This window comes from Thunnus albacares, chromosome 15 (assembly GCF_914725855.1).
Source record: "Thunnus albacares chromosome 15, fThuAlb1.1, whole genome shotgun sequence".
In the NCBI taxonomy this organism is placed as follows: Eukaryota; Metazoa; Chordata; class Actinopteri; order Scombriformes; family Scombridae; genus Thunnus; species Thunnus albacares.
This window is the reverse complement of record NC_058120.1, coordinates 13,963,951-13,981,994: the sequence shown is the minus strand read 5'-3', so window position 1 is coordinate 13,981,994 and position 18,044 is coordinate 13,963,951. Positions and strand designations below refer to the sequence as shown.

The 18,044-nt window shown below is 40.9% G+C and overlaps 2 protein-coding genes across 3 annotated transcripts; both read left to right on the top strand.

The window, feature by feature from the left end:
- The first annotated feature begins 239 nt into the window (after positions 1 to 239).
- hspa4l (heat shock protein 4 like) lies at positions 240 to 9,173 on the top strand. The gene is made up of 19 exons (XM_044375782.1): positions 240 to 652; positions 1,737 to 1,794; positions 1,929 to 2,069; positions 2,304 to 2,426; positions 2,514 to 2,613; positions 2,826 to 2,959; positions 3,047 to 3,291; positions 3,387 to 3,463; positions 3,560 to 3,711; positions 3,857 to 3,963; positions 4,950 to 5,083; positions 5,515 to 5,711; positions 6,299 to 6,373; positions 6,759 to 6,902; positions 7,254 to 7,379; positions 7,502 to 7,609; positions 7,685 to 7,804; positions 8,145 to 8,306; positions 8,397 to 9,173. The coding sequence occupies exons 1-19, from the start codon at positions 546 to 548 to the stop codon at positions 8,565 to 8,567; spliced, it is 2,481 nt and encodes an 826-aa protein (XP_044231717.1). The 5' UTR covers positions 240 to 545; the 3' UTR covers positions 8,568 to 9,173.
- Positions 9,174 to 10,856: 1,683 nt separating this feature from the next.
- Positions 10,857 to 17,920, top strand: plk4 (polo-like kinase 4 (Drosophila)). 2 transcript variants are annotated; one of them, XM_044374717.1, is made up of 15 exons: positions 10,857 to 11,068; positions 12,049 to 12,144; positions 12,474 to 12,569; positions 13,202 to 13,316; positions 13,873 to 14,848; positions 14,928 to 15,019; positions 15,313 to 15,629; positions 15,728 to 15,832; positions 15,992 to 16,094; positions 16,184 to 16,333; positions 16,424 to 16,652; positions 16,746 to 16,848; positions 16,951 to 17,088; positions 17,170 to 17,276; positions 17,505 to 17,920. In XM_044374717.1, the coding sequence occupies exons 1-15, from the start codon at positions 11,039 to 11,041 to the stop codon at positions 17,614 to 17,616; spliced, it is 2,769 nt and encodes a 922-aa protein (XP_044230652.1). In that variant the 5' UTR covers positions 10,857 to 11,038; the 3' UTR covers positions 17,617 to 17,920. The 2 variants fall into 2 exon arrangements, with proteins under 2 accessions (XP_044230652.1, XP_044230651.1); XM_044374716.1 differs by lacking the exon at positions 10,857 to 11,068 and adding an exon at positions 11,570 to 11,929.
- The last annotated feature ends 124 nt before the right edge of the window (positions 17,921 to 18,044 follow it).

Sequence of the window (18,044 nt, the reverse complement as noted above, 5' to 3'; positions counted from 1 at the left end):
GAGACATCGAATTTATATACATAAACTGTGCCTAACAGACGAAATTCAGGGCTAAATGTATAAATGGTCACTACTGTCCGTACTAGCCATACTGTCTGTGACGTACCTTACGGTCCCCTTTCCAGTGGGTTCTAGATGTTTCTGTTATCGATTGGTTGTTGCACCAATCACGTAAGGACAATGGGTGTTACGCAGCCAATCACAGCCGTGTGGGGGCGGGCTTTAAGAGCATCGGTCTGTCAGAGCCGCTGGGTGACGTTAGGGAAGCCTAGGAGTGGGAGAATCCGCTTTGGCCATCATTGCTCCCTGGGATTACTCTGAATGAGTTTGCTATAAACAGCTTGACTTACATAACAGCGAGTAATTCTGTTAGTGCACCTTCAGCTAGCCGTCTGGTTTATTTTCAGAGGAGAGGACGCGCTTAATTGCATTTCATTTTGGAATAGAGCGCCATTGTATATATACATTTTTTTTTCTCATAGGTGTCAAGTGCGGTCGTTGCGAAGGATAACTTACTCAAGAGGTGAATTTTAAGAGCGCTCATTATGTCAGTGGTAGGCATTGATGTGGGTTTCCAAAACTGTTACATCGCTGTGGCAAGGAGCGGTGGCATTGAAACCATTGCCAATGAATACAGTGACAGATGCACACCGTAAGTATAAATGACAGACATCATCATCACCGTGAAATGTGGTCTGACTGAGTTTGTTACGCAATGTTTGCGTCTGGAGGCGCACTGGCTGGGGATAGTGGCGGTGGTTGTGATGAGGCCTGTAACTACTGGTTTATTCACCGTCAGAGCAGGTTAAAATGGGAAAAATATATAAATATAGGGCCAAAATGTCGCATGTGTCCGTCGCGTTCTGAAACGACACTGTGTACTCATAGATTGGCAGTTGACATTTTCTCCTGATAACCCTGACCACAGTGCTGCGCAGTGCGCCTCAAAGTTGGCTGAGATAAGCAACTTATAGAAGACAATATGTTATGTAGGCTAAACAGCATATTAATATGTTAGTGTACATGCGCGGGAAGGGAAATAATAGGTTTAGACATGACATGGCGATAGCGCGTCTGTTATGGCCTGCCAAAAAGCTACATCCTTGTTGTCTTCCAGGACTAGCCCAGAAATGACAAGCAAATAAAGCAGGTTGTATCATAATAGAAAAAAATGTTTTATTTATAGTGGATATAATTTCATCTTATAATAACAAGAAATGATCATGTGGGCCTTTTTCTGGAGAGACATTTAGCAGGTAAAGTGGGATGCATTTGCTGCAGCATCCAGCAAACAGGGATGTGCAAGTAGAAAGGAGAAAGAGCATTGCACCTTTAAGTGAATGGGGATATTTTTGTGGCAAGGTGAAACTAGGGAGTGACTTATCACTGCCAGCCAATGTGAAATGGATCCCTAAACCTCTTGTGATCAGAAGCATTCATCTTTGTCAGTTAACACAATGATTTGGTCTGCTAAAAGAGTTATGTTTTTTTGGAGCAGGATGAGCTCACTTTTGAAGGTGAATTATTCTGCCTCACTGCCCCAGTTCTCTGTAGTTCTTCCTCAGACTCCCATGTGAAATTCCTTTAATCGAAAACTGCCTCTCAGCACTCGACGTTTGGGTCTGTCTACAGCAGTCAGTCAATTACAGTTCTGCCTCGTCTGCCACATCTGTTAACAGGTCTATTTCTGTTGTGACCTACCTAATTTACTGATGTAATTGTCTTCTCTCATCAAGGGCTTGTGTGTCTTTGGCCACCAAAAATCGCATGATTGGAAATGCAGCCAAGAGTCAGGTAAGAACATGAATTATATATACCCATTTGTCTGGTTTCTGTAATAGAAGTAACATTACAAATCAAAAATAATGTCACTGTGTTCTTTTAACTTTAAGTTGTTCTGAGAAACTGTAACAATTATCTTATTTCAGGTTATAACAAACTTCAAAAATTCAGTCCATGGCTTCAAAAAGTTCCATGGCAGAGCATTTGATGACCCATTTGTCCAAGGGGAAAAGCCCAAACTGCCTTACAACTTACATAAACTGGCCAACGGAAATACTGGAGTTAAGGTAAAGCACTGTACAAACCTCCAGCATGTTCTTTTTCACTGCTTTCTGTTTTTTTTCCCCTTTCTCTCTGACCCTGACCATTGTCTGCTGTCATTGTACACCTTTGTTCTTGTTATTCAACCACAACGCTGACCATGATAATGCACAGATGTTATTTTTTTTCCACGGTCTTTCACCTCACGTATTAGCTTCATAGATAATGGCTTTTAATTTCCCCTTGAATTGTGTTTACAGGTGCGTTATTTGGATGAGGACAAAGTGTTCACAGTGGAGCAGATAACGGGGATGCTGCTCACCAAGTTGAAGGAGACGTCAGAAAGCGCCCTGAAGAAGCCAGTGGTGGACTGCGTCATCTCGGTGAGGGATGAAAACATTGCAGATGAGTGTCAACGTAATTCATAAAGTTCGTCAATGAAACATGTTGATTCGTGCTCTGTTTTACAGGTCCCGAGTTTCTTCACAGATGCTGAAAGACGATCTGTGTTTGACGCCACTCAAATCGCAGGGCTCAACTGTTTACGGCTAATTAATGATACAACTGCAGGTCAGTGCTCTTGGAAAAATTGGTGGTAGTGAATTTTCGGGAATAGGAGTATACTAGGGCTAAGGTGGAAGGCTAGTCAGCAACTTTTCACATATGCTAGGGTAAAACTGCAAGACATCAGTAGAAATCATATGTTTAATAACTTAAACCAACAGCAAAATATTTTTGCCACAAACATTTGTGTTTTATTTACATTTTATTTGCGTTCACAGTGGCTTTGGCTTATGGGATCTACAAACAGGACCTTCCATCTCCAGAAGAGAGGCCCCGAAATGTGATATTCGTGGATATGGGACATTCATCATACCAAGTCTCCATCACGGCCTTCAACAAAGGCAAACTCAAGGTTAGCCTTTAACATTTTATTCACCTGAATCTATATCCTACACCCATATCTGTAAACTCTGAGCTCAATGGCACTCTGGTCTTTCAGGTCCTTGCAACAGCGTTTGACCCATACCTCGGTGGGCGTAATTTTGACGAGGCGCTGGTAGATTACTTCTGCGAAGAGTTCAAGACCAAGTACAAGCTGAACGTGAGGGAGAACCAGAGGGCTCTGCTGCGTCTGTACCAGGAGTGTGAAAAACTGAAGAAACTCATGAGTGCCAACTCCTCCGACCTGCCTCTGAACATAGAGTGCTTCATGAATGACATTGATGTTTCCAGCAGGATGAATAGGTACAAATGTTTTTTTGTCCTTCTTCATCTCGCCTCTCTATGGTGGAAATACAGCATTGTAAATGTCTATTTAAAACTTTATTTGTAACCCACAGGGGCCATTTTGAAGAGATGTGTGCTCAGTATCTAATGAGAGTAGAGATGCCACTGAAAGCAGCCCTTGAACACTCAAGTATGTCCCTCAGATTTGGTTGGATTTACTTGAGAATGCTGTTTTAATAGTATATAAGTGACGAAGCTGTTCAACCTTGTGTGTGTTTTGTGGCAGAACTGAGCCGGGATGATATCTATGCAGTGGAGATAGTTGGAGGAGCTACGAGAATGCCAGCTATTAAAGAGAGGATCACCAAATTCTTCGGCAAAGACGTCAGCACCACACTGAACGCAGACGAAGCTGTCGCTAGAGGCTGTGCACTTCAGGTATAAATTCTCCTCTAACACTGACAGTTTCCCAAATTTACTGTACAAACATACTGTAGATCAGTAATATATAATGCAGCTAATGTGCATTTGTTTTGTGTTGTGTGTGTGTGTGTGTGTGTGTGTGCTGATTGTTTGGGTGTAGTGTGCAATTTTGTCCCCAGCATTTAAGGTGCGTGAATTCTCCATCACTGATGTCGTTCCCTTTCCCATAACTCTACGTTGGAAATCACCAACAGAGGATGGTTTGGGGTAAGCACATTTTACATTTAATTAGCCATATGAAAGTGCAACTTCACCCCCAGGTCTCAGCCTTACTCCACCCACTGCATAATTTTGGAAAATACAAAAAAATGGGCAAGAGGTTGAGAGGGGCAAGTTGGGCGTGGCCAGAGAAGAATGATAATAAAGATGCAACGACATTTAAACAAGCCAGAAGTCATTTTTAAATAAACCTGTCTGTGTTTTTAATTGGTTTATTTTCACATGAAGACAGTTAGTTTAGCTTCAGGAGCTAACAGCAGCACTGACCTGCTGGAGGAAATCTCTTCATCTGTGACTGTCTGCTGCTCCACAGCGGACAGGTTCAGTAAGGTTGGAACTCCAGTTACACCATGATTTAATGTTTTAAAACAAGAATTTACCAGCTGATAAGTGCAGGAACAGACAGCCGGAGAGTTAAAGAGCTTGAGGACGAGATGCGAGGAGGATTTCTGTTGTTTGTGGCTCCAAGAAGCGTTTCCTCTTGTGGACAGTCACAGACAGAGAGATTTCCTCCAGCAGGTCAGTGCTGCTGTTAGTTGCTGTTAGCTGCTGAAGCTGAAACTGTCCTGATCAGATTATATTTGAAAATGAACACAGAGCTGGGAGAGGAGGGCGTTAACATTGTACCATTTCATGAAATAGAGAACCCCCAAACAGTCAACTCTAAATTAGCATTGGCCCCGCCTCTTCAGTATTTTCATTGACACCAAATGTACATTCAGTGTCTATGTCAATATTAACACCAGCATTGATGTGTTATAAGTCATCTAATTTAGTTTACAGCTCAAAAAACATGCCTAAGTGTGCAGTACCTCTTTCAGTAATGCTATATAAAAAAAGACCCAAAATTTCCCTGTAGTCATTCCTCTAAATAGCAAATCAAGCAAAGTCAGCCACCATGAACATACAGTATGTGCTGACTGTGTTTCCACAACCTGACTTAGCTTTTTCCTCTCGCTGTGTTTTTGTCACAGAGAGTGCGAAGTGTTCAGTAAGAATCATGCTGCTCCATTTTCCAAAGTGATAACCTTCCACAAGAAGGAGCCCTTCGACCTTGAAGCCTTCTACAGCAGCCCTCAAGAGCTCCCATACCCGGACCACAGGATAGGTAATGGTGCCCTTTCAAAGTTAAGTATGCCTGCTAGTGACCCATTAGTTCTGCCCCCAGAGAGACGGATGCACAGATTTCAAGATGTGAAATTATGCAGAAATCTGGCTCCTTTTACAAGCTACTCACGTCTACAGCGAGAGAGGTGATTGATTCATGTGTCCCAAATAGTTTTTCTGGGTGGCCCATTTGTGGCTGAGTCCCCTCAGGGACCTACAACCTGGAGGGTAGAAATAAGGAGCAGTCTCCCACAGATGGGTAATGAGTCAGTATGTGCAGGTTGTGCTGGTAGGGCGTGTGCATACTCAGGTGGTTTATCAGTTTGTAATTTGACATCACTAGCCTCCTACCTGTCTGTTAAGGGAACTTGCTTAAGACCTGTAATTCAAGCTCTTTAACAAACCACTCATTTTGTTTCCGTCTGTTACCAGGATGCTTTTCTGTACAGAATGTGGTTCCTCAGCCGGATGGAGACAGCTCTAAAGTGAAGGTCAAAGTGCGTGTCAACGTCCACGGCATCTTCAGTGTGTCCAGCGCCTCTCTGATTGAGAAGCAGAAAGGAGAAGGAGAAGACATGCAAATTGACTCAGAGCCAATGGTGCAAAATGAAGGCAGAGCTGAGGACCAGGTAAAGTGATATTTGTCACAGTGGCTCTAGTGATGTCAGTCCATCAGTGTGTTGGTCCCACACTTTAGTCCAGAGGGAAATATCTCAAAAACTATTGGGCGGATTGCCATGAAATTTGGCACACACCTTTGCTATGTACAGAAAATGAATCCTAATGACATAAAGGTTTATTACCACAATGTTTTGTGTGAATCTCCTCCTGCTACTCTGATGTGGCAGTTTCATGGATACTATAGTTAAAATCTTTTTTATAAAATTAAGATAAGAGGTCAGTGGTTCCAGAGGTTGCATGTAGCCTGTGGATTAGTTACTATATTGACCATCACAAAAAGTCTTGTGCACTTCTTCATATGTACAGTAATCCTTAGCAGACTGTGCTGTAGCCTTGCATATTGTTGGGTTTTACTGCAAGTGTTGTTTAGAAATAAATATGATTTATATTGTTTAAAAGACAATTCTCTTAGATTTGTTGACTGTAAAGTAATCGTCTGTGTTGCTCTTTTAAATATAGTTAGAATATCAGATCTTGTGTTACTTACATGTAATCTGGCTTGGATAAAAATATCTGAATGTGTGTTGTGACTCAGACCAAAATGCAGGTTGACCAGGAAGGCCAAAACCAGGGAGACCAGCAAAATGATGACGACTGTTCCACCAGTAAGGTTAGTTGGGCTTGAATTAAAGGAAATGCCTGTTCAACAACCATATCCTGTCATAGCCTGTATCAGACTGCTTGATACCAATAGAGACATCAATCTTGCAGGTTCGTAATTACACTGATTCTGTTACAAATTTGACAGTTGTATTTGGGAACAAAAACCTAATAAAAAGTCCCAAAATGTCAATTCTACAATATTAGCAGTATTGAACCAATACTTAACCACTGCTGAGATGAATTGTGTCAATTTATGAATCAAGAATGAGACAAAAGCATATTGATCAGTCTAAAAAATATACTAATATTACTATACTGTAAAAATACAAAAATAAGTCATATAAGCACTGCAGCTAAAAGGCTGGATTGTGTTTTCTGGTTTCCAAATCCAGGAGTGTGCATCTGGGGAGAAGCAGGACCCGGCAGCAGGGGGGAGCAAGCCCAAAGTCAAGGTGAAGAGTATTGATCTGCCCATCGCAGCCAACAACATTCGACAGCTCGACGGTGATGTCCTTAGCAACTTTATGGAGTACGAGGTGAGTTCCGCCGGTGGCCTTTGGAAAAGCTGAGTCATGGTCTGATTACCTGTGCCCAAATGGAGGGAGTGCTATTAAAACTTTATATGCGCTTGATATGTGTTGTACTGGACTTTTATTGTTCCCCAAAAAGATTTATGCTTGTATCTGATATCAGTTAGTTCATGGTCAGTGTTTCTGGACTGTGTCAGAGAGGTGTTAATAAAACTCTGAGGTCATTTGTAACACCATAGTTTGTGCTGTTGTTGGTTGGGTGGCATGATATTATAAAGGTATTGCTGTTTTTGTTTTCACGCCTTGTATTTTGGCTATTATAACACAATCTCTTGTTTGTGTGGATTTTCCTCACAGCGTCAGATGATTGTCCAGGACAAACTGGTGAAAGAGCTGAACGATGCTAAAAATGCTGTGGAGGAATATGTATACGATCTGCGGGATAAACTTTGTGGGATCTATGAAAAGTACATCACAGAGGATGTAAGCGTTGCTTTTTAATAATAGTCACCCTGACACTGTAAAGACTAGTATACTGGGAAGATGTACCAAGCTAATTATGTGTATTTCCTAATATTCTTGTTAAATTTGGCTCTGACTAACAGGACAGTAACCGGCTATCACTGATGCTGGAGGACACAGAGAACTGGCTATACGAGGATGGAGAGGACCAGCCCAAACAAGTCTATGAGGAAAAGCTGGATGCACTTAAGGTTTGTTTTTAGTGTCAGTTCGTTTTAGTTTACATGCATGCACATTTTGTTAATATGAATGCTGATCTTTTCCAGAGGTTGGGTCAACCCATTCAGGACCGGCACAGAGAGCATGAGGACAGGCCGAGGGCTTTTGAAGAGCTCGGCAAGAAACTACAACTCTACATGAAGTTTGTGGATTCCTGTAAACAGAAGGTAAATCCTTTTGATCTAGTGATGCACTGCATTTAGATCTGTAATAAAAAAAAAATGAAATGAGAAAAAAAGTCAGTATGTTTTCAAGACTGTTTTTTTTTTTGTACAGAGGTTTGCAAATGTCTTAGTCATCCAGTGCTGTAAAGGTTTTACCACACTGATCTGTTTTGTTGCTCAACCTTAGCTGTGACACTTTCTACAACACCTATTGCCATTCTTTTGTTTTTTTAGATGTAATTTTTGTAAAACCATAGAGGTGAATTCTTAAATGATTACGGGTGTAACAATTGATGAAATATAAATATGTAAAATACATTTCTTGTCACAAACTCTTTTCCAGGATGAGCGATACCTACATTTGAGCGCAGAAGAGAAGAGCACTGTAGAGAAATGCGTGAATGAAAGCATGGGCTGGATGAACAGCAAGATGAACGCACAGAGCAAACTCGCTATTACTCAAGATCCCGTCGTCAAAGTAGCAGACATAATTGCCAAAATACAGGTATGTGAATGACTGTTTAAAGTTGAATTCATTCTTCCATCAGCAGTGATGAGATCTGCTGATTTTCTTATATCAACACACTCTCACCAGGAACTGGAGGATGTATGCAATCCAGTGATCAACAGGCCAAAGCCCACAGTGGAGGAGGCCCCTGAAGTGAACGACCAAAACAGTGGCGCTCATAACGGCCCGACAGCCAAGCAAGACGCCAAGGGAAGCCAGCAGACAAAATCTGGAACGAAAGAGATGGAGGTGGACTGAGATCGTTGTCTGACGAGCAACATCACTGACCATTTAGACAGTAGAAACATGAATACCTGGGACCATTTCTCAATCCTCACCAGCCACTTTTGTGGATCTGTTTTTTTGTGTGTGTGTGTGTCCCATCGGACTTTACCTTTTGAGGTTTCTCTGTTTTCACCCTTTCATCCTTATGTGTGACAATGGTGTGCTTTACTCTCTCAAAGGTTTGACATACTTAATAAAAGAAAGAATGATGCAATAGATCAAACTCTGATTCTGATGTAAAACTGTTTCCTCTGTACCATACAGGACGGTAAGCTTTTGTGTTTGCGTTCCACGTGTCTCATAAGCGTCCAGTAACAGCAGTAAATCCTATCACCATAAGAGAAATAGAAAGTGCTGTCCAAACAAATGCTATTGCAGAACTATTAGTTTGTATGCAATAATACAAATTATATATATTTGTATTTAATGAGTTTGAAATGATGTCCATGTCTAGAAACTGTAAATACTATTTTAGTAAATAAAAGCAGCCAGCATATACAGCATCAGTAAAAAGTCTGGACACGCCTTCACATTCATTTAAAAGAGAAAGTGTGTCCAAACTTTTGACTGGTACTGTATTATTATGTACATAAAGAACACATTCCTAGTGTTACAATGGCAATGCTTGACACACCAAATCTCTTTAGTAAGTGATTGGTTGCCTATTTCCTTTTTTTTTTTGTTTTCTTGCATTTTTCCATATTTAAGTTATGGGATTTAAAGATGGCAAAAATAAATTCATTTGTCTGTAAGACAAAATGTCTATAGTCTGAAATTATTTTATTTTCAGCAGCTTAACCTGGAAGAAATCAGAAATCTTTATCTGTGTGAAGTTTTGTAATGTGATCAGGACAATTCAAAAACGTAAGTGTTTAGGTTACTGAGATTTGAATCCCCAGTTAAGAAAAGTGAGATGCACATTGGTTGCCTACAACACATGAAACTATAAATTACACTTATCTGCAGAGTTAAGCTTGAAGTCATAATGTTTGGGAGACACTAAGTATTAGAAATTAGATAAGGCATAGTGGAATCATATGAATGAATAAATAATAAATATGTAATACTTCCATAAAATGATCAAATAGTCCAATGCATTTTTAAAACTCAGCACGTTCATATGAATTGTTATTTCATCTGGCTTCTTTCCACAATACACAATGGTTTATTAATAATTTTTTTGTTTTTTATTCCAGCAGTTTTATTTCAAAATGTCCCTTTTCCAATGTGTGTTTCATGTCATAATCCTACTTTTTATCAATCAAGACAAAGTGGCAGAGCAAGTTATGTGATTGACATTCCATAATAACATTGATTGGGTTTTCCACAATTTTATGGTTATATTAAATATTTTATCTGTATTTATTCATATAATTATTTATTTCATAATGTCTTTTGTACGGCTGCAACTAAGGATTATTTTCATAATCAATTAATCAGCAAGTTATTTTCTCAATTAGTCATTTGGTCTATGAAACATAAAGAAGACTGCAAAAAATCACAATATCCTGGAGCACAAGGTGACGTCTTCAGATGTCTTATATACTCTGATATACAGTCCAAACCCCTAAAATATTTAATTAACAATAATGTAAGACCAAGAAAAGCATCAAATTCTTACATTGAAGAACCTGGAACCATCAAACGTTTGGCATTTTTGCTTGAAAAAATAACTTAAATGATGATTTGATTATCAGACTAATTGCTGATTCATTTTCTTTGGATCGACAAATCGATTTATTGACTAATCATTGCAGCTCTTTGTGTTTATTTAATTTTGGGTTTGGGTCTTCATAGAATGAATGCACAAACTTTACATGCAGAAACTTAAATGTTTTGACCAAGGGTTCAGATTTAAAATACTAGAAGCCTGCAAGCCTGCAAGCAGATAGATAGATAGATAGATAGATAGATAGATAGATAGACACAATAAAGGCGAAATTATATACAATAACTAAATAGACTAACTCAAATATAAAGAATAAATAAAAACGAAAGAGACTAGAGATATAACCATAACTATATATACTATTTGCTACGCTGTTTAATTATGCTAAAATGCTAAAATGGTAGTGCAAGAAGTTTAAACGTACAAGCTTTAATACATAAGCTTATAAAACTCATTATAAGTATAAAACTCTACTTTCAAGTACACTTTTACGACAGAGCTTGTAGTATTATATGTTAAACCAGCCCGCGTGAGGGAGCCTTACAGGGGGCGTGGTAAACCCTGCTTGTTGTCGTATGACGTTGCGTGTGACGTAGCCACGGATGTAACGGGCGCATATTTTCAAAATGGAAGAAATGGCAAAGTTTTGGAGGGTAACACAAGAACAACATTTGTTTGCCGTCTGAGAACTCCTGCACCGACTATCGATGAACTCAGTCGATCGAGGAACATTATTACTCTCCTGCATGAATCTGCAAGACCAAAACCAGGCACGATGAGTGTTTCGATTGGCGATAAGATTGAGGTGAGTTGTTTTGTCGGGCTAACGCCTGCTGCAAGCTAATCTAATGTCAACTGTGGCTGGTAACCTTGCTGGAGTTAATAATTAGCTGGTTATGCGTAAGCTAAGCGTAGAGCGTAGTTTCTTCCAACATGGTGATGTTTAAAGTGTAAAGAAGCCATTCAGTGCAAATACATTTAACTGAATTATATGAAAACGTTTGGCTATCCGCTAACGTTAGTGAATACTGTAACGTTACTGACGCTAACGCTAATATCGTTTGTTTTCATACATCCCGAGATGGTTTGCTTCTTTGAACAAAACGCCATTATTATTATTATTATTAGTAGTAGTAGTAGTAGTAGTAGTAGTGTTATTAGTATTATTATTATTATTATTATTATTATTATTATTATTAGTAGTAGTAGTAGTAGTTGTTGTTGTTGTTGTCAGCTTTATGTGTCAGCCTCAGTGCTCGGGTGTGTAACCTTACTCCGGGCTCTCTCGGGACAAACAGTGTTGTTTCTTCTCTGTGCATCACTTTGGTTGCTCCACATGCTGCTTAGAAACGGCTACAAGTGGTCCTCGTTAGCGGGAAGACAGCCGGGATAATTAAAGGTTTTGGTTGGCCATATGACGGCGTCAGGTGTTGGTGGCTTGTTTGTCAGTTATTCGTTTGTTGTGGGAGGATTTTCTCTTGTGTGAAGTCGTTAGTGGCTGGATTGTCTGTCTCTTTATAACTGTACATCCAGCATGTCGCAGGCAAGAGGGACGGTATTTGATCAAGTTATTCACTGTTTCTTCCAACAAAACCTCACTATTGACACCCAAGCCAGCAGAGATGAGGAGAGTAGATTATTTTATGATCAGGAGCTCAGGATCGAGGTCTGTCAAGGGGTCAAAATAGACCCATTTTTAAATCTAAAATGATTTTCCTATTTTTCTTCAGATATGATTTGTTGTTTGGAATCAAACAATGTTTGTTTTTCTTTCTTGTTGTTTAGGATTTTAAAGTCCTCACCCTCCTTGGCAAAGGGTCCTTTGCATGTGTTTACCGGGCAAAATCGGTGAAGACTGGTCTGGAGGTTGCTATCAAAACGGTAAGAATCGCTGACCCTACAATTATTAGTCTTTGTTAGTGATATGTGGTAATTATAGCATGCTTTACCAGCACCCAAGCTGTTACCAGTGACTGACAGTTGAAGTGTAAACTGGAATTGCTCGGTTATTAACCCCTAATTGTCTCCCATGGGTGTCTTGTGGTCCCTCAACTCTCCACAAATGGGGTCTGAACAGTTCACCATCTTTGTGGACGGCAGATTGGCTATTAACAAACAAACCTAAACACCCAGGAGCAGAACTTTACCGCATTACATGTTGATCCCGTGAGTAGCTGGTGTATAATTATCTCTGTGGTTCCCGTCTGCAGATTGACAAAAAAGCAATGCACAAAGCTGGGATGGTCCAGCGTGTGACGAACGAAGTGGAGATTCACTGCCGATTGAAACACCCTTCCATACTTGAGGTAACGTTGGCTGGACACGTCTAATTTCTTGTGACTGTGTACTGTGGGTTTTTATTACATGGCATGTCATAACACATATATTTGTTCTCCCTTAGATTTTCTGTGTGACATTCATGTTTTTTTCTGTTAAGTGTACAATACACATGGAGATGTTGTGTTGGGTTTTCAGTTAAAGGCAAACAGCGCAAATTGTAGGAATTCAAATTTGTGTTTGTAACCCTACAGTTACAGCTTCCTCCTCTCATCCCCCTCAAAAAGCTTCAGCTTTGTTTTATTGTTGTCATGGTTATATAATGTGGAGAACTTGCCCCTACCTCTGGTAATTGCTTTGTTCAGTATTAAAGTCACTGTTCTCCACTTTACATTATCACAAATTGGTCAGTTTGGTCACTTTTGTTTTATCTAGATATCAGTGAATGTTCAGTACTGTAACTGTTTTTAAGCACAACAATATGATATTTAGATCATGATTTTTAGACTGATAATTCATAGCTGACCACTTTTTCAAAGTCAATTGTATCCCTGATTTAATGTCATTTGAGAATCTTACATATTTTTTTATTTTTTGTCTTCTAACTTTTACATACTAATATATGCTGAAATATATATCATGTCTTTTTTTTTTTTTGAAGCTGTACAACTACTTTGAGGACAGCAACTATGTGTACCTGGTGTTGGAGATGTGTCATAATGGAGAGATGAGCCGATACCTGAAAGAGAGGAAGATGGCATTCTCTGAGGACGAAGGTCAGGCAGATTTTATATTTGAAATGAAAGAAACTCTTTGACTTATTAACTTAAAGGTTCTCTGTAGCATTTTCCTGACAACAAACAAAAGTTATGCTGACATTAAATGTAAATCACCAAAACTCATTGTGTGTAACCTTGAGGTCTAATTAACATGTCAAATCCATTTCCAAAACATTCAAACATTTGCAAAGTAGATTTTTCTTAAAAGTTTGAATCCTGCAGTGTTTACATCCATGTTTACTAGCTGGCAGTCGTCTTCTTCCTTGCTTTTGTTGGTGCAGTTGTGGATTTCTGGGCACATTACAGCCACCTGTAGATCAGTGGAATAGTGTGAAACCATTGGCAGGATTGTGTATTATTTAACCACATGCATTTGCATGTGCAAGTGCGTCCTCATGCACAAGACAAACAAAATGGGGACCCACTCGTGAAAAACTGCTCCATAGTGCTACTATAGGACACTCGACACAGTTCCTTTTTAAATCTGAATTGTGTTGGTTAACTGCTCTGTGCACTGCCTACTTTTAATTTTTTTTTTTTTTTTTTTCCACAGCAAGACATTTCATGCATCAAATAGTGAAAGGAATGCTGTATCTACACACCCATGGCATCTTACATCGAGATCTGACCTTGTCAAACCTTTTGCTGACCAGCAACATGAACATTAAAATCGGAGACTTTGGCCTGGCCACTCAACTTAAACTCCCAAATGAAAAGCACTTCACCATGTGCGGGACACCCAACTACATCTCCCCGGAGGTGGCCACCCGCAGTGCTCATGGCCTGGAATCAGATGTCTGGTCACTGGGGTGCATGTTCTACGCCTTCCTGATGGGTCGGCCTCCGTTTGACACGGACACAGTCAAGCACACCCTGTCTAAAGTGGTGCTTGGGGAATATGAGATGCCCAATCACGTTTCTCTAGAGGCTCAGGACCTGATCCATCAGCTGCTGCAGAGGGACCCCGCCCAGCGGCCCAGCCTCTCTGCAGTGCTGGACCACCCGTTCATGACCCAGAGCCTGCTGGACAGAACCAAGGAGCTGCGGCTGGGTGATGAAGGATCAATAGACAGCGGCATCGCCACCATCTCCACGGCCTGTACCTCCTCCACCTTAGCCAGCAGCAGCAGCCGCCTCCAGAGGAAAACCAGGCACATGATTGGCTCTGCCCTGCCTAACCGCATGACTCCCATTACAAGTCTTCCACACCAGCCCAGCAGCGCCTGCTTTGAGGACGGAGATCAGTGGCAGCAACAGCCGGACAGATTTCACAGGGAAGGCAGGAGGAGGGCGGTTCATGTTGAAGAGAGTGGACAGCCTCACTCTCGCTACCTAAGGAGGGCTCACTCCTCAGATCGTTTCGGCTCATCTGGACCAGGCCAGGGGTCGAGTCATGCTGAGCTGGGGAGATGCCACTCAGAGGAGACTCTAACAGACGTAGGAAGACCAGTCTTCCCCATGTCCTCCACCCAACACCCATTTTCAGAGCATGGACGGTTACCCTCTCCTCCTGTCAAACAGTCAGCTCAGTAAGTAGTCTCTCCATTCATCTTCTAATCATTTTTCATATTAACCTGACACTAAAGATTTCACTTTACTGTTTTTCAGCTCTGGGTATTCGTTATCGACACAGATGGCATATCCGCCAAACTTTCAATTTCAAGACCTGGAGGGAGTCACTAACTGGCTCAATAATGAGGGTAAAAAAATGATGCGTTTCTTGTTTTTGATTATATGAACACATGTGGTAGATTTGTCTCATCCAGAGCAACTGTTAGTGAGTTTAGTGGCTTGTTTGGGAAGTAAAAGATCCCTGTAAAAGAAATAATCTTTGGTTATTAGTTGATTTAATTTGAGATACAGACAGTTTTTTTGAGCCAGAAAATGAATGAAGGCATATAAAAATTCATAAATGGATCTTTAAACTCTCCAAACACCATTTAAACCATCCGGCTCAAGCAAATCTTTACAAATATTTTCTCTTCTTTCTCAGGTTCTGGGCAAAGGCCCACAGACAACAGCACTCACAGCAGTAACGGGAGTTTCCATGGCAGCAGAGGGCCTTTGGGGGTTCACAATTCCTGGACGGACAAGCCCATGAGCCGAGGCGTGAATCCTAATCACAACGTGCACCACCTACACCAACCCCATCTCTCCAACCCGGACTCGTGCAAGGAGAATTTTTCCGGAGCAGAGTTAAAACTCCCCTCAGCCAAAACAAGCATGGAGAAGAAAACGCTGAGAGACGTAGTCCCGCCTCTGTGTGCGTCCAGACTGAAGCCTATCAGACAGAAGACCAAAAATGCTGTTGTAAGATAGCGCTCATGTTTTTGATAATATATTCATGGTCTCAACTTCAAGTGAGAAATTTGTCGATGTCTAATTTCTTTTTTGTATCTTTTTTACAGGTGAGCATCCTGGACACAGGTGAAGTGTGTATGGAGCTGTTAAAATTCCACAGCGGTCAAGAGAGGGTCAAAGAAGTCCTTCGGATTTCCTGCGATGGCTCAATGGTGAGCTCACTGTATTATATTTCTAAATTTTTCTTTTCTAACTGGCAGGGGTAGTATAAAAACATAACATGACACAAGCTTGTTTGCATTATTAAATCAGATTTTTAAGAATTATTACTCCTGTAAATGGAAGCTTAATATTATTATCATGTCTTTTAGGTGACAATATACCAGCCTAATGGTGGAAAGGGTTTTCCTGTGCTGGACTGCCCCCCTGCTCCACCTGAAGATATTCTGATCTGTAGCTATGAGGACCTGCCAGGTAAGCTGATGGACATGATACACCCACTAACATCAGCTGATGTAAGATGAGAAATTGTGTCTCAATTAATTTCTTTTTTTTTGTAATAGAAAAATACTGGAAGAAGTATCAATACGCCTCCAAGTTTGTTCAGCTTGTGAAATCCAAGACTCCTAAAGTGACCCTTTACACCAAGTATGCCAAGGTCATGCTGATGGAGAACTCTCCCGTAGCAGACCTGGAGGTTTGCTTTTACGATGGTGAGTCAGATTTCTATGGACGCGGATCAACACCGACCATTTTCTCTCTGAATTATTTAACAATGATCTGTTCACGCCCGTGTTGTGTAGGAGCGAAGACCCACAAGACGTCAGAGCTGGTGCGAGTGGTGGAGAAGAGCGGGAAGTCCTACACGGTGAAGGGTGAGGTGGGGCTGAGCGGCCTGAGCCCAGAGAGCAAGCTCTACGTGGAGCTGTCCGACGAGGGCCACAGCATGTGTCTGTCACTAGAGGCCGCCATCACAGCAGAGGAGCAGCGCAGCACCAAGAACGTTCCTTTCTTCCCCATAACTATTGGCAGGTGAGAGGAAGACGCTGTCATTTTTATACTCCTGCTGCTCCTGTGTTCCTTTTCCTTTGTGGCTAATATTAGTTTTGTCTGGGTCACTTCTAGAAGACCTACAAACCCAGACCCTCCGTGCTCATCGTCGCAGCCCTCCCACCCGGTCCCTCCTGACCCAGCTTCACCTCCTCAACCTCCACAAATCACTCCTTCGGTGAGCGAACCACAGCCTTAAACTGCTGGATTAACAGAGAGATTATAAAGCTTTAACAATCGGTATATATTATATTTATATATTGTATGTATTTATACGCAGATGATCTCCTACGACGGGTCTGATTTCACCTCGACCAGCCTGGGTAAGAAAAGCTCTCCAGTGCGACAGGACCTCGTGCAGAGCACAGGAAAAGTAGTGAAATCGATATTCGTGCCCAATGTTGGATGGGCATCTCAGGTAATTAATAAATGAGTCTCTTATTATGTTGTAATCAGCTACAGGATCGTGTTTCTCAATAAAATCCTTTTGTATCTGCAGCTGACGAGCGGAGAGGTGTGGGTGCAGTTCAACGACGGGTCTCAGCTGGTGGTTCAGGCAGGAGTTTCCTGCATTACTTACACACATCCAGAGGGGCGGATCACCAGGTATGAAACATGTTAGAAATGTTGTCATTTTATTGGCTCGTGTGTTTTATCGGCTTTGTCTTTAAAGAAGACAGTGGCAACTGAAAACTTGCATCACAAAAGGATATCTACTATCCACATTTACACAAATAAAGTCTATTTTCACAACTGTGCACCGTGTCCTTAGTCCATATATTTGCAGAACTCATATGTGCAAGTGAATCTCAATAACTTCTGTCTTCTTCACAGGTACAAGGAGAACGAGAAGTTGCCCGAGCACGTCAAGGAAAAGCTGCAGTGTCTCTCCTCCATCCTCGGACTGTTGGCCAACCCGACATCACATCACCTACAACCTCATTAACACTGTGAGGTTAAAACATCTCAGCAGGGAGCAGAAAGTAGCATTTAGAGCCTTTTGATAACTTCTTTTTGTCTGGTGTTCTTGTAAATATATGTTTGTGTTTCTTTTTTTTTTTTTTTTACATGTACAAAAGACTAAGATTATGAAAAGATTTATTTTATTAAGTAACCATTTTGTATAGTGTCTCAATTGGCCTACTGGAAAACATTTTGTATGTTTCTGTTGTGTATTTTTTACTGTGTATGTCTCCGATTCTATGAAATTCATAAATGCTGAGGCAATAAACATCTGGAGGCTGAGTGGAGAACTGCTGCACTTTGTTTTGCAGTCTTCTCTTTTGCACTTGATATATTCATGGATGACCACAATGAATCTTTGTAGAAAGAAATTAAAGTATTCAGAGCTACCTTACAGCTTCAGTAATACAC